A 27,845-nucleotide genomic window follows, 5' to 3' on the forward strand; every position below is an offset into this window, starting at 1 on the left:
AGCAAAATGCAGACTAGTTCATTCATTTGAACAGATCACTGTTCTTGGTACTCTGTTCAATGTGAAACAGGAACCCATGGAAAGACTGCGAGTGAGGAGTGATGAACTGAGGTACTTTCTTTTTTTTTTCTTTTTTTTTTTTTTTATAGAACAATTCAAGTGACAGTTCTGTGTGTGTTGAATGAAGTGAAAGGATGAAGCAGGCCAACCAGACCAGAGAGAGCAAAGCTGGAGTCAAAAGTGAGAGAAAATGAGACAAGCAATAATTTTAAATGTTAGTGTTGGTAGTCAGGTATTTTAGAATAGAACTGCTATGCTGTAACTGACAGAAGTAAAACTCACAGGTCTGACATTGCATCTTTGCATAATAATAATAATACTACATATTGGCAAAAGCAAAATTGCTAAATGAACTGGCAATGTCACAAAGTCAAATTCACTCATAAGCACTCAAACTGGTCTTAAGTGTTAAAATGAAATGTCTGGTTTGCAGATTTTTAAAGAGAGAATCATATACAGAAAAAAGCTTGATGCTTGATTCCTACTGATAAAAAAAAAAAGAAAAAAAGAAAGAAAAAAAAAACACACAAAAAAAACAAACACTTCAAATATCCCAGAACTGAGAACACCAAAGGAGTGCTCAATATGTTTGAAAGGAGTAAATAGTCAAGTTAAAATTGATTACTGAACTCGAAACAAGAATCAGACTGGTACATACCTGCTATTGTGATGCAGCGTTCTGGTAAATTAGTTTCCTTGGACTTCTGGGAGATCTGCACGTAAGCTCCACTCTCTTCTTTGATTTGCTTGATGAAGTTTCCAGACTTGCCAATTATCATTCCAGCCGTGCTGTTTGGCACCAAAACTTTAACCTGGAACACAAATCAGTGTTTTCTCCCTTCATGTTCTATGGTCACACTCAAGTAAAAATGCTAGACGTTAAACATATTGGGTTTTGTTGGGGTTTTTTTTGTTTTGGGGTGTGTTTTTTTTGTGTGTGTGTTTTTTTTTGTTTTTTGTTTTTTTTTAAAGAAAAATGCCTTATGCAAAAATGTCTGCTCTGTGTGTGTGTGTGTGTGTGAGGAGACAATGTGAACAGAAAATACATGAGAAAAAAGTAAGCAGAAGTTAAACAAATCCAACACTCAACTCAGCACTATCACTGAAGGAAACACTGCAGCACACATGTTTAGGGTTGGTGAGGTGAGAGCGGCATCAGTACAGTAGAAACTATGACAAAGAGAGAGACATCAGTACTGTGTAAGCTGCCATCCAGCAACAACACATGTTGCACACTGCGTCACTGCACCTGGCCCCCAAACGACAGGAGCTGTCCCAAATTAGCTATTAGTGCTGTCAGGGATATCATTCCCCCTACTGTTTATAGCCAACATCAACAGTACAACACACCTATCCTCCTATACAGCAGCATGTCTTTCTACTTGCCTATGTCAATATGCTTTAAGAAAAAAAAAATTCTTCTCTACTGTTTCCTCCATGTCAGATTGGGGTATTAATCACAGCAACTATTTGATTTCTTTTCTAAAACCAAGTCAGTTTTGACAATTTCTGGAAAGAAATGGAACAAAACATCAGTCGACTGTTATTGTTTGAAAGTATATATTCAATAACTTTTTTAGAACAAATTAATTCTGCTGATCTGTGTGAAAGAAAAAAAAGAACTGAAGACAGTTCTTTCATCCTAAAACTGTACACGATTTGACTGATTTCTCCTTCACTCTGCATTACTGAACCTCACTGCAGAATATATCATTCCACATAATGAAACTGTGTGCTCATCAATAGTACATGCATATATATGCGCTCTCAACCAGTGTACTGTACAACAGACAATGACATGCTTCTGTTATATTTCCACAGTAATAATTTCAGAAAAAAAAGTTTTAAAAATACAGCACAAATACTTTCTGGGATTTATGACTTTCACAGAGTGGAAGCAAATGCAAATGATGAAATCCTTCATACAGAGGAAATTGTCTGCAAGATCCTATCTCCTATCAAAACCTATCATGCCACAAGGTCTGCTTTCTCTGACCTTTGAAGTTATTGTAAAAATCTGGCAGTTAAAACTCACCCCCCCCCCCCCCCACCTCCAACAAACAGTGACAAAAACAACACACTGTACATAGTAACAGTACAATTGTAAGCACAGATTTCTTGTTAATATCCCCCCTTAAGACCCCCCTCCACCCTCCATTAAAAAAAAAAATCAAATTCTGCCACAACTTAAAGAAGTAAAGCTTATTTCATCTGATATCATCACCTATCATAGAATCTATCAGATAGCCTAAAACAATTTTGAAAGAAAGACTTCAAAAAGGCATGTCAACACACTTTTACTAAAATGCCTTCAAAATAGGACAGATCATTTAACAGGCAAGTTTTGTTTGCTTCCCAAACTTCCAATTTCTTTATTCTTGACCATGACCTCGTTCATTTTTACAAATCTACATTTGGTTTGGCTTGATTTATTTGTACCTGTCCAAAAAAAAAATTCTTTCTTTCTTTTTCTTCTTAAAATCAAACCTCTCAATCTTTGACTCACTTGTGTAAACAAAGTGAGTCTATGTTTTAACCCAATGTTCGGTTGTCTGTGTGTATGTGTGTGTGTGCGTGTGTGTGTGTGTGTCTGTGGTAAACTTAAACATTGCCATTTTCTCTGCAAATACTTTGTCAGTTGACACCAAATTTGGCATAAAATAGGAAAAATTCAGTTCTTTCCAGTCATCTTGTTTAAATATTACATTTTGAAATTATACTCAATACATAAAAAGCTTGTGTGTTTTACTCTCAGTGTAAAGGCTTTCACTATGTTGATTTGCCCAAGTGGTCTTTTTCGGAAAATACTAAAATCAATACGACGAGTGGACTTTGCAGATCTATTGGCTGAGCCCTGAAGGTCATGGGCAAAAATCAACTGCGTACACATAGTTATACATATTCAAAGCACATGCTCATATTCTTCGCAAATGCTGACCTGCCCGTTCAATCCTATATTCAATGGACAATACACGATAACATGTGATGGAAAGTTGGAGAAGGAGACCGTTAAATATTTATTCAGAGAAAGATTTGTGAACTATCTGTGAAAAATAGTTTAACAAAATACTCAAATTCCATATCAACTTTAAAAATATAAAACTAGAATGAACATAAAAGAGAAATTGAATCGACCGTGTCAACCGGGTGTAACTAAACTTGTACATCTATCTAGATCCAGAGAAAACAGCTAAACGTTGCAGTGTGATTGCGGTGATAGCCACGTCTCCTTTACCGCAGACTTAAAAAGAATTTTTAATTGCCCTTAAAGATTTTTTGAATGCCCAAGATACACCAGAATAATATGATTTAAACAGCATTCTCACTGCGAATACCGCAATCAATTTATCGCCCTTTAAAAAAAGCATGTTTAAATGTTATATTTTTTAATGTCAGCTAAGAAGCCATGACAGTGTAATGGGTAAGACAGTTTCTTTTCACCCAAACACGCGGGGTTCGAATCTGCAGTTAGGACTTCTTTTTTTTTTTTGACCCGAAGTTTTATAATAACAAATACAGAACACATTTTAACGATTAGATTTTTTTTTTTTTAAGTGTATCACAAGTGTCTTGAAGGTCTTGCCTCTCTTGTTTTATCTTAGTTTTACCGGTTTTAACTGTGTACAAAAAGAGTATTTCATTTTCACTGATGAGCTAGTTTTACTTCTGCTGCCTTGTTTGTTTCAGTCTGAAAGTGTGTTTCTGCGAATATTTGCAAGGATATTGTATACTGAATCATCACTCCCAAAGCGATTCACAACTTCATAACTGGTTCTGATAAAATATCAATTTGAAAAAACCTTCAACAAGAAAACGCATTTCTGAAATATGTATCAGGAAGTTCACTCACTCATGTACAGCTGATTCATAAAGTAATGACTGGAAAGGTCTTTCTCATATCTAAAATCCTACAGTTTTTGTTGTTGTTGTTCTCTCTCTCTGATTTGCAAGAACCAATGTTAACAAGAACACAAGACAACTGCAACTGAGTTAATACTTGATTTTGCTTTGTTTACATACAAGAGTTATATATATATATATATATATATATATATATATATATATATATAAAAAATGGGGGGAAAAAAAAATATAAAAAAAAAAAAAAAGGAAAAAAAAAAAAAAAAAGAGGAGAAGACTAACTAGTTACATGCAAAACCGATTGCATACGAATCAAGATAAGACTCTCCCTTATCAAAATGAATGGTTGGTTTCCTTTCATTTTTCCACTCTAGTAGATTGTACATGTGTTGCTTTGACCTTTGTGTGACTTTACTTCAAAGAGCTATAACGCAAAAGTACACATAATGCACCATGTCCACAAGAATCGTTTCAGGGCTCACCCCCTCTGTCAATGCAACCTTCAACCAAGACCTGAACAACCTGACCCTGAGGGCATTAGTCAACAGGTCAATGAACTCAACTCTAAAAGAATCATTGTTCATCATTTGCTGCCTTCATTCTTGACCTTGTTATGTCTCTATTTACTGACTAAACATTCTTTAAATTACTTGATCTATCTCTTATCATCATTTGCGTAAATTTTGAGTTGGAACACGTTCTTTATAAAAATTTAAAAAAATGGACCCTCCAAATCAGAACAGGGAAAACCACTGTTGAAACTGTACCACCTAATGACCTATCCAACATCTACACCAGCAAAAGGAGGAGTTTGTATTATACTCCATGTTTGGTGTTAAATATACTTACCATGTCAAACTGATGCAAACTAGGCCTATTGGTTTGCTCTGCTTGGCCAAATTTCGCGTGCCTAACAGTGCAAAACTAACATTACATGATGCAAGAAATAAGCCTTGTCATGGTCTTGTCTACGGCTTCAGTTGCTTGAGAATAACTTTGTCAAGAGACTGAAACCTCAAAAAAGTAAGAAAAAATTATACTGTTTCTTGCAACAGTGAATAAAAAAGGAAAGTTTCTTGCAAGTAATATGACTGTTACTGTGTGTTACTGTGTAATTTCACAGTGAAAAAAAGAAAAAGAAAAGAAAAAGAAAAGAAAAGTACCACCAAGAGGGTTTAAGAAATGTTTAAAGAAATGAAACAATGTTCTGCAATGCATCTATGTACTGAACAAAAGCTCAGTTTCTCTCTGAGTAAATCTATCTTCATTTGCCGCTTCAATGTTTTGGACCTTGTCAAAGTCTTCACTGAGGTCATCGATCTTCAAAATTACAAAAATACCTGTAATCACCTGTCAACTTTCTGACTGAAGTTCATTATCTGTTAAATGAAATTCATCTTCTGAAGTACACAAATTATCAGATTTATAAAATAAAATTTATTAAATGTGTATCATTAAAGAACTTAAACACTGCAACCCTTCTTGATATTTTTTAAGTAATTCATACTGGTTCACAATTCAACAATCAAACACATCTGAATAATTAACTTTTTCAATGATTTGTAATGATCACTCTATCTCTCTTCCTTTTTTTTTTTTTTTTAGGTTGTAATCTAAGTTCAGATTAAGTATTAAAATAAAAAATAAACAAACAAATAAATCAAAACATATTAGATAAACTATGTTTGAAAACTAAGGTACACAATCAGAATCAAGACCTGAAAAGCTTGCTTAAAAAAAAAAAAAAAAAAAAAAAAACTTTCTGGGTGTCATTACATTTATTATCTCCCTTCGTCTACACCAATTGACATCCACCCACCATTCCTGACTGCAGTTCATGCTGTCTTTGTGTAAGTAATATAAATAATAACAGTGGATATTTATCACGTGCTCTACCTCCTAAACACAGGGAACAAGGGCACTAACAATTAACAATAATATAGGGGGAAAAAACTGTCAAAAGAATTCAGACCTAAAGCAGACTGCTCAGGTCCCCAGAAAAACAAATATTTCTCTATCCAGAGACAAGATGAAAAGAAAGTTTTGCTCCTGCCAGTTTAAAACAAACAAACAAAAAAATCTTAAATCTTTATTGAAATCCCTAATATTTTTATATCTTATTTTAATCTGCCAACAAAGCAAAACCCTAGACCTTTCACACGGAACAGTGACCAATATCTGAATGAGGGGAAAATAAAATCTCTGACCCTCCTTGAAACACCAACTGACCAAGCAACATGAACACAGCAAAGATTCACCTCACTTCTTTTCTCCAACGAATCAGCAAAACCATTCATCCATGTTTCAATTCAATTTCCTCTCATCAATGGAAAACAGCAGTCTGTAACTCCTCTTGCTCAATAATAATTATTTCTGGACATCCCAAATGCACATTTCTTGATCTTTAACTTTGGCACATGGTGGTGTCTGCTTATAAGGACTTCCAGGAGATGAGATATCAGTTTTAGTAAAGAACTGTATTGAATGCAAAGACATAAAGACTGTTGATCAGGAAACGTAATCCATGCTTGTGGATCCCACTGCATACATTCTAGAGTGCAATCATATATTTTAAAACTAAAACAAAGTACTCTCTGCTAATGGTTTTGCTTCTAACTTTTTAAAGTAGCAGGATATCTGACTCATATTTTCTCTGCAGTGCTAAGCTGTGACTGCACTATTTACATTTTCACAAGAGTTACCTCAACCAGAATGAAGATGAACAACGAAGGGTGAGTGTGTCCATGCATAAGCGCTTGTGTAAAAGCAAGCGTGTATAACAAGTATATAGATAGATAATAAAACACAGTAGTTATGTCCATTTTCTTTTCTGGCTTAGTGGATTTTGTTAACCAGTCATGAAATGATGTGCATTATGGCTTACAGCCAAATGATGTGCATTAAGATACACACATTAAACACAAGTTAATTTCAAAAGATTGGAGTTTAGCACACACACACACACACACACCAATCTGCAGCAGGCACAATGTAATTTAATGCTTTCAAAAAAACAACAACATATTTTCTGCAAAAACTTAACATTAAATGAACAATCTTTCATAATCAACAAGAGATATATACTGTATGTACACAAAGAATCAGCAGTATTAACATGTCTCAAAACATATGATCATATGTAAATAACTGCACAACAAACAAGGATACAGAAAAAGCCTACATGCTAATCAGAAGTAGTGTATTCTTAAGACAAAATTTACATTAAAAAGTTTTTCATACAATCACTGCTCTACAGAGAGTCGAAAGAGTTGGCACTTGCTTTTCAATCATGGTGATTTGGAGGGGAAATTTCTGTTCACCGGACATCTGCTGAAAATGAAATCTGGGTGAAGATTAACAAATGAAATCATTGAACAGGTAGTCATTTTGTTTCTCCCAGAATACTTTTCCAAAGAAAAACATTGGTGGAAAACAGGGTGTGATTTTCTTTCTTTTTTTCTTTCCTACAGTGTGATGACAAATGCCCAATCTCACCATCTACATATGACAATGACAATGGTGATCTGATGGGACCAGGGTGGACGGACGCAACATCTTCCATGAGGGGAAAAAAAAAACGAAGAAAATGCCAAGTCTTCGACGAAGAAGAGGATGAAGTTGAAAATGGATAGGGATGATGATCAAAAAGTGGAAATACCTCAATTACCTGTCGATGCCTCTCATAATTAGTTTTGGCATCTTCAGGTTTAGGAATAGGGTCAGGTTTGTCTCGAATTTTCTCCATGATGAAAATGTGAACTTTTCTGACGGCCTCTGCTGGGCCCATGATGAGGCAGACCCTGTCAGTGGTCCCTGGAATCACACACACAAAGTGAATATGGCGGATGATGAGTCATGGATGATGTCGCCAGGCCTGCCTCCCTACCTACTTCACTGTCACCTGTCGACTCTCATGCCCCCTTGATAGAGAACTGTGCACAAACATATTTCTAAACAAAGTAGCACCTTTACTGCCTGTATGCTTCTGTTTCTGTAAAGTGCAGTGGAATGTCAGAAAACCCCAAAACTACTACCGTAATTATTCACCTTTCATAACCTGATTTTGCATTTGCTACACAACAAACGCACGTAACCTTTTTCACCATGGCTGCTGAATCTGAATGACAGAACTTTTCAAAGCAATCTTTCCGCAGAATAGAAGCTTCACAGCATCAGTTCATCAGGAGCAGTTCGAACATCTTAAACAGAGTACTCTTTGGTCCTCTCTGACAGGGACATGTCAAAACTGAAGATACAAATATTAAGTTGAAGATAAAACTGAAGTCAAACTGTCACATCTGCTTCTACAAATGCTGTAGCATGTACTTTTCTCTGCATCCCCACACCCCCACACCCCTACCTCACCTCCCACCCAGCCCTCATTCTGCCACAAAATACAACTGGTTGTCTGGACATAAAATCCTCATGTCTCAATGACTTATCTGATGAAGCTGAAAAACAGTCCATCACACACGCTCCTGACAAACCCATTGTGTTATCCAAACCTGTGGCACGACTCTGTTACATGACATTCTGTACACACCATAACAGTAATTGGTGCTGCAGGCCTGAGCATAAAGTTCAAACTGGCAGGAGATTATCATGTATGTGGATGAGAAGACTTGGCACAAAAAGTATGAACAAAGAAACCAATGCAATGGCAATGTACTGGGCAACACAATGTGGCGGCAATGTGTGGGACAATGTGAAGACAGTGTGGAGGTGGTGGCAATGCAAGACATTCTGGTGGTCTCATGTGTCAATGTTACATGTGGGCTGATGTGACAATGTCTAGGACAATGCTCTGTGGTAATGTACAGGCCTTCCCAGCCTATAGGACATCTGATCTGATAATGAATAGGACAGTCTAACATCACTTACCATGATCTGATGTGGCGATGCCAGGCACTCAGATGTCGCAACATACAGGTAATAAGATACAGTAATATACAGAGCAAGTGGTCCAATATGCAATGTGTAGAAAAATGTTTCAAAGTTTAATGCGACACTACTTTGCTTAATGACCTGGCAACATGAAGAATACTGCTGTGACCTAATGTGGCAGTGTAACAGTTTGTTTGATGTGGCATTGTGGAAAATACCATCAAATGTCTTCTGATCCACTGCTGTCAATGTTTTCGTTGAAAAGGCGTTAAGGAGAATACCATCAGATGTTTTCTGATGTAATGCTGCCAATATCTTTATTTGACGTGGCATTGTGGAGCATACCATAAGTTTTCTGATGCAATGCTATCAATGCAGGCATCTGCCTGACTGCTATCAAGCAAAGTAACTGACCTCCACCCTGAACATGCATAAAGCATAGTACAACACTAAAACGAAGCAAGCAAGACTGCTGCGCTAAAGCTACCTTAAACCAACACCACAACACGATCCCTTCCAATGCACACCTTTCACACGCAGTTCCCTGGAAAAAAAAACACGCCAAAAAACCCCCCAAACAAACTAAGCAAGTGGGAAAGGAGAGAAAAAGTCAGAGACCTCAATACAGAAACGCAACTGGCCACAATAAAAACACACCAAAAAAACCTGCAAATTCATTGATCAAACACCTGGCGTCAAATTATTCAAGGTGTGGGTAACCAACAGCAATTTACAGCTTTTGTATTGGCTAGGTGAGGGCTGAAAATGTCAATCTCACCAGGGTAGAAATCGTTGGCCTTGGACATCTTCACGCGGGCGCCTGCCTCCTTCTGGACCTGTGCAATGGTCTCCCCTCCTTTGCCGATGATGGCGCCAGCAGCAATACTGGGCACCAGGATCTTCAGGTGGATGTCCCCTGAAACAGCACAGTTCCACAACTCTGTATGTGGGGACACACACAACCAACAACGCCTCAGTTTGCGAAGATGACCGTCAAGCATCAGAACTCCATGGAGGAATCAAGGATTAGAATTCCATTGGAAATCATGCATTAGAAGCATAAAGCATAAAGAACAAAATCAAGCTGTATTTTTTCACTATTTCATCAGCACATGTCACTAAACACAGCAAAGATTTCTCCAAGTCCAAGTGACACAAGGAGATCAAACCATATTAACATGTTGTTTCTCTTGTTCACATAAAAATGACAAGTATCTACAGAAGGTTCTACTTCAGACGATGGAACAGATGGGCATGTCCTGTACATTTTTATCCAAGTTAGACTACAAAGTCAATTCAACACACGCACACATGTTAGAATTACTGTCACAGCATATTCCTTCTCTTGCTTCACCAACATGAATACTCATACTCATACCTGCCTTGCGATAATGAGCAAGCCAATGAGTGGCTAATGGCTGACGAAAGTGTATGTCATTCAACTGCATCTTGTCTTTTGACATTTCCTTCTAATGCAGCAATACCCATTATGCTCTCTCAAATTATTAAGCACTTATGAGAACTGCATCCTTGTACACAGAAAAAACAGTCAACCACAAACACTGAAAACAATAATAATAATTATCAACATTGTTTCTTCAACCCTACAAAATAATAATAAAAAATAATGTTTCTTCAACCCTACAATCTCTAATCAAGGTCAAGACAAAAGCAAAACAAAAACAAAAAAACTTTTTTGTTGTTGATACTCTGAATCCACTAAAATAATGTGTGTTGTACGCAGTCTGAAAGTTGGTAAAAAAAAAAACCCTGCTGTCCATATGAAAAGATCCTCTTACATCTTATGTGACTTGACTCAAGCCAGTAAAGTGCTTTCAAAGATGAAGGCCTGATATTAATGTCTGAGAACACTTAGCAGTGCATCCCATTGTTCAAATCAGTCAGAATGGTTCATGAGATACGTATGCACATACCACTACAAACGGTTAGCTTGAGCTAGTTGAAGTTTTGTCTTCTGCAGTCTCAAAATCCTACTCTCTCTGACCCCACTATCAGTATCACCACCCGACAACACACACACAACACATGCACAAAACATACAAAATGATGAGTTAGCAAGTTCCTGATGACACCTGTTGACTTCTTAAACAAAACATTTTTCCCAAATGCCAAGACACATTGATCCCTGATGCAGCAAACATAGCCTATAAAACTGTGTGGAAAAACACCTTTCCGTGCTTGCAGAGAACACCTGTAGCAATACCAGTCCCAGGATGGATTTTATTTGTTTTTCTCCCCACGTCACCCATAATCTGACACACAAGCCGGTCAACCTCAGCCCATAAAGACTGCTAGCCCAAACTTGCCATCTGTGCCCAGTCAACCCTTGGAGAGTAGGGTTACACTCACGGACTTGGAAACATCAGAGGGGGTAGCGAGGAAAAAAGCCTGCATTCAGGCTAGACCCACTTCACACATGTATGACTGGGCCTGTGGTGGATGAACCAACTGGCCAAGTGGCATGCACTTCCCAATCACACAGCAAACCTGGTTTGTACATCATGTGGCCTACTTCACTGTATATGCTATCATCATGCCAAGTTCCTCCAACACAGACATGTGACAGAAAGTGTATAAAAAAACAACAACAAAACTGGCAGCTGTTGTAAAAATGACAATCATAAACTGGGGATGGACTGTAAGCGACAGCGTTTATAACTGGGTCCCTGAAAAAGAGTAGAAAATACAAACTTTGTCTGAGAGACATGGCCTGATCAGTCTGTTTAGAGTTTATGTGCAGGTCTGACATCTTCCTTTTAAAATTTACTTAAATTTTTACACGCAGATGTGGCGTAGCATGCTTTGACACCACCAACAAAAATTAAATTAAAACTGAGAGACATCAGAAAGAAAGATGGGAGTGGGGGACAAGGAGGGAAGAAGGGGTAGTTGATTGTTGAGGAGGGAGAGGTGGTTGATATAAACTGCTTTGACAACTGTACACTTTTTCTTTCTTCCTTTTTTTAAAATACTTTTTTTCCCTGAAAGCCAGGCTGGTACATTAAATTCTCCCAACAAGGAACATGGAATCTGGCTAAGGTCAAAGACCTGTCCCTTTATGAAAAGTAAAAATGCAAGCCACAAAATGGTGGGGAGGGGCATGGGAGAAGTGGGAGTTGGGGATGGGATCAGAGCAACTTCACCAACAATTCTGATGGTTTTAAATGATGGTTTTAAATAATCATGACTCTTGAGAAAAAGTTGGGGAAGGAGGAAGACTCAGGCAAGACAAAGTGATTCTTTGCAGCAGAAATTGGGTTGTCCCCGGTTTCTTTTCTTCTGTTCATAGTGCACACAGAAACATGTACACACTATTCATACATTTGCATGGTTGGTTACTGAATTCAGTTTGTGTATGTATGTGTGTGGTTTGTGTATGTAAGTGTGGTTGTATGTGGGTGATTTTTTTTCTTTCTTTCTGCATTCTTGAGCTGCAACTCCCATGTTCTATGAATCTAGAAGAGTGGACTTATTCATCCTGCCATTCACACTCCATTTTGATGGGTGGAAGTGTCTGTTTAGTTGTACCCAATGGCACAGCAGTAATAAAGCGACAAACTGTAAAACAAAGGTGATGTAACAAGGTAAAGAATATGTGCACTCTCATCATGAAAAATCCCATGTCATCTTAACATTGTGCATCCTTTATAATATGGTTTATCAGTTTACGTCATTTTTCTGTGTGGAACTATCCTTGTAAGGAAGAAAATGAAATGGCCTTTCATTGTACATCACTACATGAACTGATGAAGAGAAAAATGTCTTCAAGAGGTACGTCACAATAACCTTTACGATGCGCTTCAAGTTATGCAAATCTTATCAAAATGTATCACTGTCATTTTTTTTCTTAACATTACCTGTGATGACCAGAAAAATATGTGTTAAAAGTTCATCACATGAACACAGACATCATACATGCATCTTAAAACAATACATGATAAATCACAACCAAACACCAGCAGAAACGCTCTTCAGAAAAGTTACCTACCCTCTTCGTCCTCGTCATCTGAGACAACGGAAAGGACGGCACAAGTGCAACAGCGATGATGACGATGATGAAGGTGATCATGATGTATTCAGATGATCAACAAAGGTGGTGAACGATGAGGTGATAAACAGTCAGGGTGGAAATTTCAAATGAAGACAGAGAAAAACAACATACATTAGTAGTTATGCAGTCTGAAAAACAGGAGAGGGTATGGGGAGAGGGAACCCATTTTATCATACAGTAGGAAAACAAGTCCACATTAATCAACGGAAAATCATCCTTCATTAGAATAATCATACTTATGAATATTATCAATATTAAGGTTTAATTCTATTTCTAGTTCTGAATTATGGAACAAAACACAAAATGGGATGGCCGAATCAAGAAACTAACATGTTGGCTGATAAGAACAAGTAACAGAACCCAAAGAGAAAACGACAGTAAAAGAAGAATACTAATAATGCAAATCTAGACAAAGAACTAGTCACACAATTAAGTGACATTATAATAATTATGCATAATTCAAAATTTTGTTAATTTTTTTTTCTACACATTAAAAGTTAAGAAATAACAAGACAGCACATCCATTTAAAGCAGGAGTGTGAAGAGGTGAAAACATATGCTCTGAAAACAATTTTTATTGGTCTTGAAACTCAGATTAAAAAAACAAAACAAAAACAAATCAGCTACACTTTATGTTCAAGAAGTTAGTAAATTACAAACCAAACTGTTCAGTTAAGCTTCAGCTGTGCCAGCCACATAGTACCTTTTTGTACTGCTTTGTTTGTATCTGCATGACAACAGACTGATTGTGTTAGTGTGCGCACGTGTGTGTGTGTGTGTGTGTGTGTGTGTGTGTGTGTGTGTGTGTGAATGTTTACCCTCATGCATGACTTGTATAATTTCAAATTGGGTTCCTTCTCTTTCCCTCTTCACAACACACCACTGAAAAGAGAAAATCTAGCATAATGGATTCAGCTGTTTAATCCACTCGAGCTGCATGTGCAGATCCCATTTCCAAATGCTGGTGTTTACTGAACGTTTGGATGCTAACTGCTATGCTGTATTTCACACTGAAGTTAGTGTAAAGAGGCAAGACGCTAAATTCTCAGATAATGCTCATTATCTATTCTATGCCAAAGCAATGACATCCATGCATGATTTTCACCCTGAAGTGAAAGCACAGTAAAAAGTTGGAAACAAAAAGCAGCGGTGCATACAAATGAAAATTTACCATTATGCAGACAAAAAGCAACTTGTTCTGTTCCTCTGAATTTAGATTTATATGATTCACACCATGCAACAAACTTACTTCAGGTCATACTGCATGCTTTACTCCAGTTTATTTTGACATGTGCAAACTTAAAGAAATATACTTAGCATGTAGGATGCACTATGTACACAATTTTCATACAACACAAAGCAAGGTAAAGCATTCCACAAAAAGTAAATCAACAGCAGACACTTGGATATCAGCAAGGCAAAACAATTGGGTTTTTTTTTTAATGAAAATGCTTATACTATAGTTACAGATTTTACTTGAAATTCAACCAGTGCCTTACAACCAAAACCCAGGCCAGTTGATACACCTTGGAGTTCACACAAATTTACTTTTAGTGAACTCACAACCCATATCACAGGACAACAGGCTCAAGCTTTTGTGACCACAGTTATTACTAAGATAAGTAAGGAAGCATTCAGATATCTACATCCATCTGATAGACCTGGCAGAATGTAAACCAATACAAACAACTAGCCAGTCACTATTAATGAAAACTGATTTTTGGTTATTCTTTTCAAACCTTGTGACAGTAACACGAAACACACGGTAAGTATGATACTGCATTAGACAGTGCAGTACTACAACTAGGTGCAAAAGCTGTGCATTTTGTTTTTCCCAGTGAAGAGCTTTCAATTTATTGATTAGGGTGAGGGGAGTGTCAGCTGTCGTCATTACATAACAAATGATATATCACAACTGCATACAAATTTAGGTCAGGGCAAAAAGTGTGCACGCATGTGTGCATGTGAACATGTTTGCTGCTGGCATTTTTTCCTCCCACAACCTAAACTAAAGAGCATCTTTTTGTGAGTCTGCTTGGGGGCAATTGATGGCAGGGCGAGAGGAGAGGGAAGGGGAGGCGGGCAAGAAAACAGGCTGTAGTGACTATCTATTGAAAAGCCTCTCAAGATTTATATATTGCCTTTCCAAATAAACTGAGTTTTATCTTCAAGTTTTATACCACCTGAAAGCTTGAAGAAGAGATGTACACCATTACCAAGTCTTCCTCCACTGTGTTAACCCTTCGTCCACCAACAGAAACAAACAATTTACCCACCAAAGTAGCAGTACTAACCCATGATGCACTTCTCCTGGGAAATCATTTTAATTCTTTAATGCAGTCCTAGCACTGGATTATCAACAGCAATGATAATCTGTTGATACTATCTGGCAGCCATATATGATGTAATCATATATATATATATATATAATACATTATACCATACAACAAACCAGATTGTCCTGTATTTCAAAGCAACAGATAAATACAAACTTTAAAAGGCATTAACTGCAAGAATTTCAAATAACTGCACTTTAAAAAAAATATAACACTGTGTTAAAAAAGTGTATTACATGCTGCCATTGACTGTACATTAGTCATTTTAATGTTTGAATCAAGTTTACAGGAAACCTTTGACAATCTGCACAAACCGATATCTGGTCACCTTTAAAAGTGAGTTCAAATCATGTTAAGCTGGACTCTTTCGTTTGTTAAAGATTCATTATCACTTCATGCAAGATTCAAATCAAAAGACTTCAAAAAATCTTCAATCTTGTGTCTTCTAAATACATGATTCCGAAAAGCAGTGCTGACTTTCTTAGAAAATGACCATTTACAATACCATCTCCTCTGCCATAAAGTTAACACTCACTACCTACATGAAAACACCCAGTGTATATTACCTGTTGAATAAGAGGCTGAAATAGGACAGTATTATTATTAAAACAGACATACCAAAAGCCAAGCCACTGTTTCAAAGCAAAATTAACCACTAGAATACACACAGCCTTAACTTAATGAAACTAGAATTCATACCAAAAAAGATATACATATATAATGACATCAACAAATCTGAGAAGTGTTTGTGGGATGTGGGAAAGGGTTGGGGGTGGGAAGAAAACAACAACTTGAACAAGAAGAGACACGAGATGATAATAGTTTCAATACAAGCATGTACATATATACAAATTACAACACAGTAAATGAACGGTCCAACACTACATCTAACAGCAACATTCAGCAGATTGTCTGCAGATGACGGAAGTGAGAGCAGACAAGGAAAATGGAACTACTGAGCAAGAAGCAGAAGAGAATGATACTAACCAGATGATTCACTATGATGTGATAGGTGAGATGCATCCAAGTCTGCCTGTTCCCCTATACCGGTGCTGTCTGTTCAACAACAAAATCAACCAAACTCTCTGTTTCAAACTGAAATGATAAAACTTTAAAAGGCTCCTTTCAAAAAGAAATGAAATAATCTCCTTTCAAACTGAAATGATATGCCCTAAGAATCATGAACACACAGTGAATGCAGACAAAGTGGATTAATCATTAACGGCACGCACTACACATGAACAGTCTTGAAATACACATGAACAGTCTTGAATGTGAAAATCAGAATATAGCTTAGTTGATAACTGTGAGGCACTTTCATATCAAATTTAAAAAAGGAGAGAAACGGTGAGTGGGAGGAAACTGTGAAATCAGAATGCTAAAATGTCAGCCAAGAGGTAAAAAAACAAAAAAAAAAAAAAACAACAACAACAAAGAAACAACAACAACAAAAACCCTATTGAATTAGTTTAAATTGGAAGCCTCTAACATGATAACTTTAAAAAATCGCCAATACAAAACCGTTTTGGTTTTGTTTTTCAATGATGGGTAAATGAGGTGGGGTCTTCAAGATGCACATATTCCACCACACACACACTCATGTATCATGCTTGCACACAGCCAGTTTGATTCTTTCTAACTTTTCCCTGTGGCACAATGAAAAAATTGGATCACTTAGCAATCAGATTTATCTTCAAGTTCTATGTAATATTACTAATTAGCAACCTTTTTCAAATTAGACTGGACTTTTTACACTAACACTATGACAGTATGAGTAACAAGTCCCTAACCATGCATGTCTCACTTTACAGCACCAATGATGACATTTAATTTTCATCTGTTGTTTTTGCATACCCTCCACCTCATTCCATTCACCTTTACCATACAAGAGCTGGTTGTTTAGGGGCTTGATTTGTTTTTCTAAAGCTTAACCACCAGTAATTTTCAGTTCAAACTTCATAACTTCTTTCGTGTATCTGCAATTAGTGTACAAATGGGAATTAAAAACAGTAAACACACATAAAAACATCACTGATATCAACCCACGATGATTAGAGTTCACATTTTCTTTCAGTTTCACATACCCCATGATACATGCAGTGTGTGAATCTGTGAATTTAGCACAATACGTTATCGTTACTGTTTATACTATAGTATTACTAACATTACAAATACTTCATACAATCTTATGAAATCAATAATCAATAATGTTTGTGTGCCAGTAACATATCTCTGATGTGTCTGAAGAAAAAAAAAAAGAAAAATAAAGCAAATTAAGTGATATGACTACAAGAAAACAGGATTAACACTAAAACAAATTATTATGTTATTGTTAATACATCACCTTATATCACATGGAAATTAATAAAGTTAATATTTGAACATTCATGAAAAATTTTGATTCATAAATAATTACTGTTCTGACCTACAATGACAGTGACAGTACAATGAATATTGTTAATCAAATTTACGCATGACTTGCAGGGACAGTGAAACAAATCACACAGATCCTCTGGAATACCACTGTATACAGATTAAGATGGAAATGATAAAACTTTAAATGAAACCATGAGAGATACACATATATACACCCAACAGTAATGAAATGTTTATTGTTCTAACATAAGTATCAGTATCATCACTTAAAAAAAGAAAAGACAAAAAAGAGTAAAATCAGGAAGTGCCATTACTATCATTAAAATCACAATGTAAAATTCTCTTTAAAATCAAAATAACAGAACTGCTATTCATGTAGGAAATGTAAGTTCCAATATGCCTTTAAACTTTTTGTTTGTTTGTTTTTTTGGTGGCTGCATTACATTTCAACAAGTAACGCCTTTCACACAGCATGTTTCTGTGGATTCAAAATCAGTATCCTAACCATTTAACCCCTTGACCATTCTATTTGAGCCCAAGTGAGATAAACTGGGATTCATGAATACAGCCAAAAGCCTGTCTGCAAGTGAACTCAAATTCAGTTACTCTGAATGTTCTCCAAAAAATAATGTATATACCTAAGTAGCAAAAGTACTCTGGAACAAACAAGGCCCATACACTGATACAATATATTTTTTGTTCTTTGTTTACTTTTAGTGCCACTGATCGTGCTTAACAGCCTCTTCTTTGCTTCAGCTGCACAGTTCAATTTCAAAAATGTCATTGTGCAACAAAATGAAAACACAATGTACCCCAGCCATGTTTATAATGCGATAAAAACAAAAACACTCATGCAAAAAAAAAAAAAAAAAAAAAAAAAAAAAAAAAAAAAAAAAATCCCTTTGCTGACAGAACAGTAGACAATACTGATCAGAATACATCACTCAGCATTCAGAGCTGGGAGCAGAGGGGAGGGGAGGGAACTGGCCAAAGAACTAACAGCTGCCTACCTCCTTCCCCTGTGGCCGAATAGCTTGTGTGGGAGGGGCCTGTGGAACAGTCAAAAAACACAAATCTGTCATCAACTGAGCTTTCACTCATTCATTGGTATACGTACACATAGTACCCCTCACGCCCCTCCCCAAAAAAAGAATAAAAAGTTGATCCATGTCACAAGTTCTTCCCGAACTTGCTCTTGCCAGCTCTAATGTTCTGCACATACCTTATCTATGCCAGACTCTGTCTTACTTTGTGAATCTTCTGCCTGAATGAATTAAACCCGACAAATGATAAAGTGGTTCAGCTTTCTGATAATTATGCCTGTTTTATAACTGGATCTGATAGCAGGGAACCAGAGCACTGGAAATTTTGCCTGAGAATATACCAATGCATTAAAACTTACCCTACTTAATTTTACTCTAAATACACAGACAGCCCACCTATCAGTCTGTTCAACAGACTGATATCAAAAGCTTTTTATGTCAAACTATGAATATAACAGACCAGGGAAGTAAACACTAAAACAGCAAGTTAGCTGTTATCAAATGGTAAGGCTGACCCAAAATATTCTATATTCAACAAACTAAATACTGTTAACGTTTACGTAGTGATAATGATAAATATTAAAGTATCAGCTGTCTTGCATGTTTTTAGTATACTTTAAGTTTACAAAATTCTCATACATCTCATGCAGGAATCAGGAAGGTTCATCCTGTTGGTCATGAAAACTGCCCCTATACTAATGAAATCAGCCACATCATGATTTTGTAACATTGTAAGTTCCAGTATCTATCTATCTATCTATATATCAAAACGTGATATTTGCAGTGCAAAATGAATACACAGAATAGACACTGCAAATATCTTCCTTTAAAAAAAATAAAATAAAATAAAAAAGAGGAAAGAGTAGTTCAGTGGATAAATGATCATCTACAACTGTACAAGGATCAAAATTAAAATGAATAAAGTTTTGGCATTCTATTCAAACAGATTAATCATTAAATTCAAACATGACAGGGCCAAAAGTTCTGTTTGTAAAAGACAATGGAAGACAAAAGCTTAACACTGACCCAAACAGTGAAATTATAGTGAAGGGTTAGGTAGTAACACAGCACTTGGTGACCATACCATTAACACATCTGAACTCCAGTCAATGAGCACAGATGTCTTCTTATTAAAACAGCTGATAGTGATAATGAATGATTTCATGATTGATGTTTTCCAAGTCTGACTGAAGCAGAACATATGAGTGGCAAGACATGGAACTAAAGCAGTGAGTCAATAGTCAACCTGAACCAGCACACACATACTGACATAGTGAATGATAATATTAATAATTAATATTGATGCATAACTATAACTTATCATAAATGACAATTTAAAGGAAAAAAAAATGTTACCTTTGACTGCATGATATGAAGCTGTTAAAATGAAGCCATTAATAAATCATTAATGGCAAAACAATGCATAAAATGTGATGAATAATTCTCGCACACATTTGCATCCATGATAATTGATAAACTAGACTGTTTCCAATAGCAGAGGCATGTACCAAACATTAAGTGCTGCAAATCAGTTCTAGTTCTACACAAGTATCAAATCATGAAATAGTGCTCAAATGTATGTGACACACAAAATACAATGATTTCATGTATTGTCAGCAAAAACTACAATTATCCATAATCACTAAACATGCATCATTTAAAAAGTTCAATCTCATTGCATGGCCTCTGTAGTCTGTAATTTCATTCTCAGATTGAAGAGAAGCTACCATTCCCCAACATCATGTCTTAGAAGTGACGATATCCAGACCACTAAGCAAGTGCAATGGGCAAGTCCAAGGATGTTTAAATTTACATCAAATTCAGCTGATCCGGTGTTCTCCAAAATAAGATGCACGACAAGAAAATTCTAAGATCTCTGCTTCTCAATGGCAAACTGCCTTCCTTTTCTTCTACACCAGAAAGTTAGGGACACATTGTCATGCTCAGAGTGATGAAATGCAAAAGTTCTTGAAGCTGAATCCAGTCAGGGAGACAAGTGTTTATAAATAAATATCGCTGTCTGCCTCAGTATTATTACTTGCGAACACCACACTGCATGTAATGATGTTTAACATGTATGTGTGCATCCAAATTATCATATTGATCATGTATTTGCCTCTGCTTAGCTACCACCAATACTTCCAGTCAGCAAAGCTTTAGTTTATTATTTTTATTTATCTTTTTTTTTTTCAACCAAACTTTCAAACACTACCTGAGTCACAACAATATTAATTGAAAGCTTGGTCAGATGTGCCAGCTTTCTGAGCACTTCCTTGCCCTTGCTCATTTAGTAATCAACGTGAAACTGAAAGCTCTCTGATTCAATGACAGGTCTACATTACTGACAAGTGGTTGAACTCAAAGTTAGGAAAGTATGTACGACAAGTTTTAACACACTCTGACACTAGCAGTTACAGCAGTGAGACCAAAACTTAGACTGTCAAGATCACACACAAAATTAATCAGTCAATAATAAACAATAAAAAAAAATAATAAAAAATAACACAGTGTAACAATTATAATGTGCACAGATGCGTTGTAACCAATGACATAATAACCCCCTACCCCACCATTTTTTTTTGGGTCAAGCTAAAACTATGAGTATCAATATATTAACAGTATTCAATAAAATGTGTGTGTGTGTGGGGGGGGGGGGGGGGGGGGAGGTGGAGGGGGGGGGGGTGAATGAGAGTGTAAAAGTTCTGCAAAAATAATGTCTGAAGACTGAAGCAGTCTTTTTCAGTCTTACAAACCTATTTTGATACACATCATCACATGACAGCAATGTTTTGATAGTTTATAAATTTGACACTGTGAACACAATTATTCTTTCTGTGTGTATCATAACCTTTGTGTGTGTGTGTGTGTGTGTGTGTGTGTGTGTGTGTGTGTGTATGTGTGTGTGTGTGTGTGTTTCCTTAAGTTGTTCACACTGCTGTTAAGTTTGACAGCTACTCAGATATGGCATGAAACACACTGTGTGTGTGTGTGTGTGTGTGTGTGTGTGTGTGTGTGTGTGTGTGTACTTGATCTGATCCACATTTGATGGGAAAACAAAAACAAATTAACAAAAAGAAAAAATAGTCTGTTGTAGGCATTCAATCATCTAGTTTTCAACAGTTTTTCCTTGCTTTGTCTTTTTTAACCACATCCTCATGATCCTGCAATGAAGGCAAAGTCCACCATTATTCATTTTCCAAATTTATGTTTTAAGTTCACAGCACTGTCAGATCATAAAGCAACTAATTTTACTGCTTAATTACACAAGTATACTAATTACAGTAAATTGAATTATATTAAATGCAAAAGTCAGTGGGATGAAAATGAAATCAATTTTGCTAATTCCTGAGGTTGGAAACTTAGAACTGGGCAGATCTGACCAAACCCAGGAAACCCAACACAGTGGATGATATTCTGTGTTCAATTACTGTCAACTCTCTAAACAATTACTTCCCAACCCTGTCTCTTACGAATGCCTGCCATCATCGTTGATTTCAGTGTCGTGTCCTTCGCGACATCGCAGAGGTGACCGACAGAAAATGTCAAGCGCAGTTTACGGCAGAACTACTACTGGCCACGAGGCAAGGCAGCTAGGCCTATTCAGACACTGACTACTTAATATCGAGAAACATAGGCTTCTCCGAAAAACACTGCGGTAGCGGTACACAGAGATCTAAATTCTACTGTTATCATAGAATGATGAATAAAATTCAAAACACCCAGTCTAAGCACAAGTTCGTGCAAGTATTTTGTACCATCAATCATACCTCGGTTAGCAATCCGAAGATTATTTTATGGTGTGCTTGGGAGTTGACGTTGACAATTGAACCCCAGTTAATACTGCATTTGCTAGTGGTCTAGACAGCACAAGCACTGGGCAATACGCTAGTTTGTGTTCTTTGATTTCTCAATGAGAAATTTCATTTGATTGCACAAGCATAAAATTCCACACATTTCTTTGCTGCTAACGGACATGCCGGCTGCCAACTGGGCCGCCATCTTTACGAAAGACAATACTTCAAGAAAGCACCACACTCGCAATGAACACCAAATCTGGAAAAAATCTACTAAAAATGCACCTTGATTCGATCTTTTGCTGACTCCATTATCTGTATCTCCATCTAGAGGTCGTTTTCTTGAGTCAGACGTGTCCATTTCGGAGCCATTCATTCCGTCGTAGTTCGCCATCGTTTTTCTCACTGCTGAACAACTCGCCCACTGCAGTTCTCGCACGGTAACGTGCAGGGGAAACGCTCAGTGGTCGAGTCACGAGACTTGATCGGGAACATCCACACGTCAGGAAAATCTACTTTTCGTCTCTTCCAAACGCGAGCAACACATGCAACTGCTCTCGATCTACAAACCAACCACAAACGCACCAGTCATGCAACTCCCTTCTGAAGATAAGCTTGTGAGAGATTCACCCAGAAACTGACTGCAAGCGATGTGGTGTTGCTTGGATCGCGGCCTACATAGAAAGCCCCGCCCCCTGCCTTTTTTTTATTTTTATTTTTTTACCGTTCGATACCTTTCGACAGTTGCGAGACTAACTTGGCAAATGGTTTGACCATTTTAGGACCATGACAAGAAGGCGTAATAAATACTGTAGGGGATAAATCGAGGACAACAATCACGGAAATAAAACGCAGATACTCAAACATTGTCAGTGTAAATTTCAATGATCAGCTGACCACATCTAAACTTCCCCTGCCTGAGCGCTGCTGCCGCGTCAGTTTGCCTGGGAAAACGATTGAGATTCCCATCTACATGCACAGAACCACCGTCTGGCACCGGGCCAGCCTTGGAATGTCTACGGACCAGCTACAGACGTCATGTCGGACACTCACAGCGGGCAGCGCGCTTTCATTTCTAAGTATGGTTTGGGGGATGTAATAGGATGGGGCTTCGGCACATGTGTGTGTGTGTGTGTGTGTGTGTGTGTGTGTGTGTCTGTGTCTGTGTGTCTATGTGTCTCTCTGTGTGTTTGCTACTGACAGTGTGTGTGTGTGTTTGCCACGGTGTGTGTGTGTCTGTGTGCATAGTGTGTCATTCAGTTTGCTGTGGTGTGTGTTTGCCGCAGGTGAGTGTGTGTGTGTGTGTGTGTGTGTGTGTGTGTGTGCAACAGTGAAGAAAAAGAGAGTGTAGGGAATATGGTGTGGTTGGAGGACAAGAGGTGTGAGGCCGGCCAGTTGGTGGCCGTTTTTTTTTTGTTTTTTGTTGTTGTTTGTTTGTTTTACAGCGGCATGCCGCAATGCTGTACGTCAAACTACAAGTCTACACATTCTTTTTCCTTGCGAAAACCCATTTTTTTCAAAAATAATGAGCGTCATTAATTATTCGCTGATCCCTACAGTGTTTCGTCCAGAAGTACTGCAAGCTTTCAAATTGTATGCAGTGATCGAGCCAAACTGGCCACCACACAGGCTAATACAGTCAGTAACAGGCAATAGGCTCGACCACTGCATACAGTTTGTAAGCTTGCAGTACTTCTGGACGAAACACTGAGGGGTTCAGCGAATAATTAATGACGCTCATTATTTTTGAAAAAATGGATTTTCGCAACGAAAAAGAATGTGTAGACTTGTAGTTTGACGTACAGCATTGCGGCATGCCAGAATGCTGAAGGAAATGGGCTTTTATACAGCACTGGATGACGCTGCATGTGATCTGAATCTGAGTCTTCAGTTTGCGCAACGTTGTTTCCCGGCCGTTCCGCGCGTGTGTGTGTTTGTGTTAGTGTGTGTGTCAGAGTGTGTGTGTGTGTGTGTGTGTGTGTGTGTGTGTGTGTGTGTGTGAAGTGCGGTGTGAAGTGTGTGCCTCGTATATAGAAAACATAATGAAAACATGTAGGTATGCATGTACGTACAGTATGCAAGCCAACTCAGATTTTACCGGGCTGTTATTCACCAAAGAGTCCCCGGCATCTGATTGACTCAAAATATATGACATGTATGTATGTATGCGTGTGTATCTGTAAGGGCATGTATGCATGTATGTATGTATGTCAGTATGTCATCTCGGATTTTACTGGCGTCTATTCAGCAAAGAGACATATCTGATTGAAATATATGACATGTATGTATGCGTGTGTAGCCTATCTGTGTGTGTGTGTGTGTGTGTGTGTGTGTGTGTGTGTGTGTGTGTGTGTGTGTTTAAAGAATCCATTGCAAGTGGATCACTAGCCGCCCGGTGTTGGGGGTGGAGGATGCCAGTAGGGTGCGGGTGTCACTGAGTGGATATAGTTAGTGGTTCAGGCCCCCACCCCCACCTCCGCGCCCCCTCCAGTCCCGGCCCCCGCCCCCCTCCCCCAATCTCTTTCTCTTATATTTTGTTATTGTTGTTGACTTTTTGTTTCTACGATTTGTTGTTGGGCAGCTGGATAGTTCACTGACAGGTGAGTGTTGCCAGTGCGGCCGCCATAAGCATATGATTCCTCCATATTGTTCAGTATCAGTGAAGTTTTCATCAGTTATCATTATTTGGTAGTATTTTGTGATGTCAGCACACACACACACACACACACACACACACACACACACACACTGATATATGCACTCACACTGACACACACACACACACACACACACCGGCACACACACACACACTCCACCCACCCCACTTACTAACACACACACACACACACACACACACACACACACACACTGTGACAAATATGCACACACACACACACACACCTATCGACGTCTACAGTACGTCTATCGACATGGCGATCATTGATTGACAAGACTGAAACACGAGAAAGACGTGACTACATGAAAGAGGTGAAGAAAGGTGTACATATGGCATGTGGACTATTATCAAGCACGTCAAGCAACTCACAGCACTGACAGGTCGGTTCGGGCCGGTTGGTTTCAAAGGGACTTCCGAGAGAGTGGCGGAAATGGATTCCATATATAGCCAGCCAGCACAGCTGTCGGTTCAGTTGAAGAGAAAATGCGTTCACGGGGGATCCAGTTTCATGGTTTGGTTGAAGTAAGGAGGAGGGTAGGGAGTGGAGGATGAGGGCAAAACAAGAAGAAGAAGAAGAAGACTTACATGGATGATCAGTCGTGATGTTATGATACGAAAAAGAGGAAGAAGAAGAAAAAGAACTTCAGTGACTGAAAAGAAGACGATGGAGATGGTGATGGGGAATGTGATGGTTATGGTGATGGAGATGGCAATATTGAAGTAAAAGACTCTGGCACAGAAGAAGAATATATATATATATATATATATATATATATATATATATATAAACAGAGCAGGAGAGGAGCCGGAGGAAGCGACGATGATGATTATTTTTTTTAAGGGAGAAGAAAAAGGAGGAGGAGGAGGAAGAGGAGCAGGAGTAGGAGGAGGAGGAGGGAGATGAAAGAAGAAAGAAAGAAAGAAAGAAAAAGATGAATGGGAGAACTGAGGAAGGAACTGAAGCGGGGAGGCAGGAAGGAAATCTATTAAATTTGAAACACAGACACACAGATACAGACACACACACACACACACACACACACACACCGCACTGACACACACACACACACACACACACACACACCACACACACACACACACACACACACACACACACCACATGCTGATTTTTTCTAACAAAGTGTATGCTTCATTTTCGGAAAGACAGACATGTATTTTTGTCGATTTTTCTGAATCTTGCGCTCCTCTGCTTTATGAGCAGTTTCATTGCCATGAATGCCCACATGAAAAGGCACCCAACAAAAACTAACCTCAGTCCCGTCAATCCTCAAACAATGTAGCAAATGATTTACCTCAATATCTAAGTCAGGTCTTGTTTCAAGGATAAATAATTCTAGAGCATAAAGTACTGATTTGGAATCAACAAAGAATGCTATTTTCGAGAAAACCATTTGATGGCTCACTAAGTAGTTCAGAGCTTGTATAATAGCAATTAGCTCAGCCGTGAATATGGAAAGATGTTTTCCAATAAAGTAAGATTTTCAACTTTAAAGGCAGGAATATAGAAAGCCGCACCAGCATTTTTGTCATCAAGAACAGGTCCATCTGTAAATATATGGAAATGATTCTGATATTTTTCTGCTCTTTGAATTCTGGCAGTACTTGTCGTGATATTGATGTTTTTTGTTTTTGTTTTTCCTTTTTTGTTTCAGAATAACTGATATCAAAATCTGCTTTCAACATTTCCCCAAAAAGAACAGGAGTATGATGTGGTTCTGCAGCTAACTCTTTCATGTTAACATCAGATTCTTTCAACAAATTTTAAACGTAAGTTGCAACTGTTTCTTGTGATAAAATGGCTTTAGCTCTTTTGGGAAAATCAATGTCAGATCTTACTGTCAGTTCATCAGCAATGAATTTTTTTTGTCATTGAAGTGTATCTCACAGCGAATTTTGCTGTTGCTAACTCATGATGTCAGTTCATTTAAGGGAAGAATTCCGGCTGTTTTGTATGTGTCCTGGTTGGATGCATGAGAGGGCACTCCGAGGGCAATTTTGATAGCCTTACAGTGAACACTTTTAATCTTTTGTAATTGACATTTAGGTGCACCGAAAAATATTTCTTGTGCATAGGCTATCTTAGATCTTACAAGGGCCATGGAAAGATGAATCAATGTTTTTGTATCCATTCGCCAGTGTAAGCGGCTTATAATTTTTATAAAATTGATACTTTTCCTTGCCTTTGTTAAAATGTAATGGGAGAACTGAGGAAGGAACTAAAACACAGACACACAGACACAGACACACAGAGACACAAACACACACAGACACACAGACACAGACACAGACACACACACACACACACACACACACACACACACACACACACACACTAACACACACACACACACACACACACACACACACACGCATGTTTGTATACATACATACATATATATAATTATGTATCGCACTCGCACAATGTTGTGAATTTCGGATCGAGATGGTGAAAGGAAATTAAACCCTTCAGTCAAAGACAGCTAGGAGAATTACATTGGGACCAGTTGGATTAGTTTCTTCTCGGGAAGAGAGACATTTGTTAATAACTCCTCTACTTGCTTGCTTGTCTGCTTGCTTACTTACTTATTTGCAGTCTTACATAATTTTTTTTCAAATATTTTTTTTTTTGCTTGCTTTCTTGGTTACTAACTTACTTACATAGCCTACTTTAATACGGTAACGGCGCCTGGTGGGCAAAGGGTGAGATTTTTCCGATCTCCC

The 27,845-nt window shown here is 37.8% G+C and overlaps 1 protein-coding gene across 5 annotated transcripts in view; it reads right to left on the reverse strand.

Moving 5' to 3' along the window:
- LOC143295705 (RNA-binding protein Pasilla-like) overlaps positions 1–22,972 on the reverse strand; it is a 31,102-nt gene extending 8,130 nt beyond the window's left edge. The window contains exons 1-7 of one of the 5 annotated variants that reach the window (XM_076607324.1): positions 22,712–22,972; positions 18,600–18,638; positions 16,201–16,269; positions 12,815–12,832; positions 9,584–9,721; positions 7,580–7,734; positions 719–872 (exon numbers count right to left, since the gene is read on the reverse strand). In XM_076607324.1, the coding sequence (XP_076463439.1) occupies positions 719–872; positions 7,580–7,734; positions 9,584–9,721; positions 12,815–12,832; positions 16,201–16,269; positions 18,600–18,638; positions 22,712–22,820 (682 nt within the window). In that variant the 5' untranslated portion in view covers positions 22,821–22,972. The remainder of the gene's footprint in view (positions 1–718; positions 873–7,579; positions 7,735–9,583; positions 9,722–12,814; positions 12,833–16,200; positions 16,270–18,599; positions 18,639–22,711) is intronic. The other 4 variants (XM_076607326.1, XM_076607325.1, XM_076607327.1 and 1 more) reach the window with 4 other exon arrangements.
- Between the last annotated feature and the right edge of the window lie 4,873 nt (positions 22,973–27,845).

Source organism: Babylonia areolata, chromosome 21 (genome assembly GCF_041734735.1).
Source record: "Babylonia areolata isolate BAREFJ2019XMU chromosome 21, ASM4173473v1, whole genome shotgun sequence".
NCBI classification, from domain to species: Eukaryota; Metazoa; Mollusca; class Gastropoda; order Neogastropoda; family Buccinidae; genus Babylonia; species Babylonia areolata.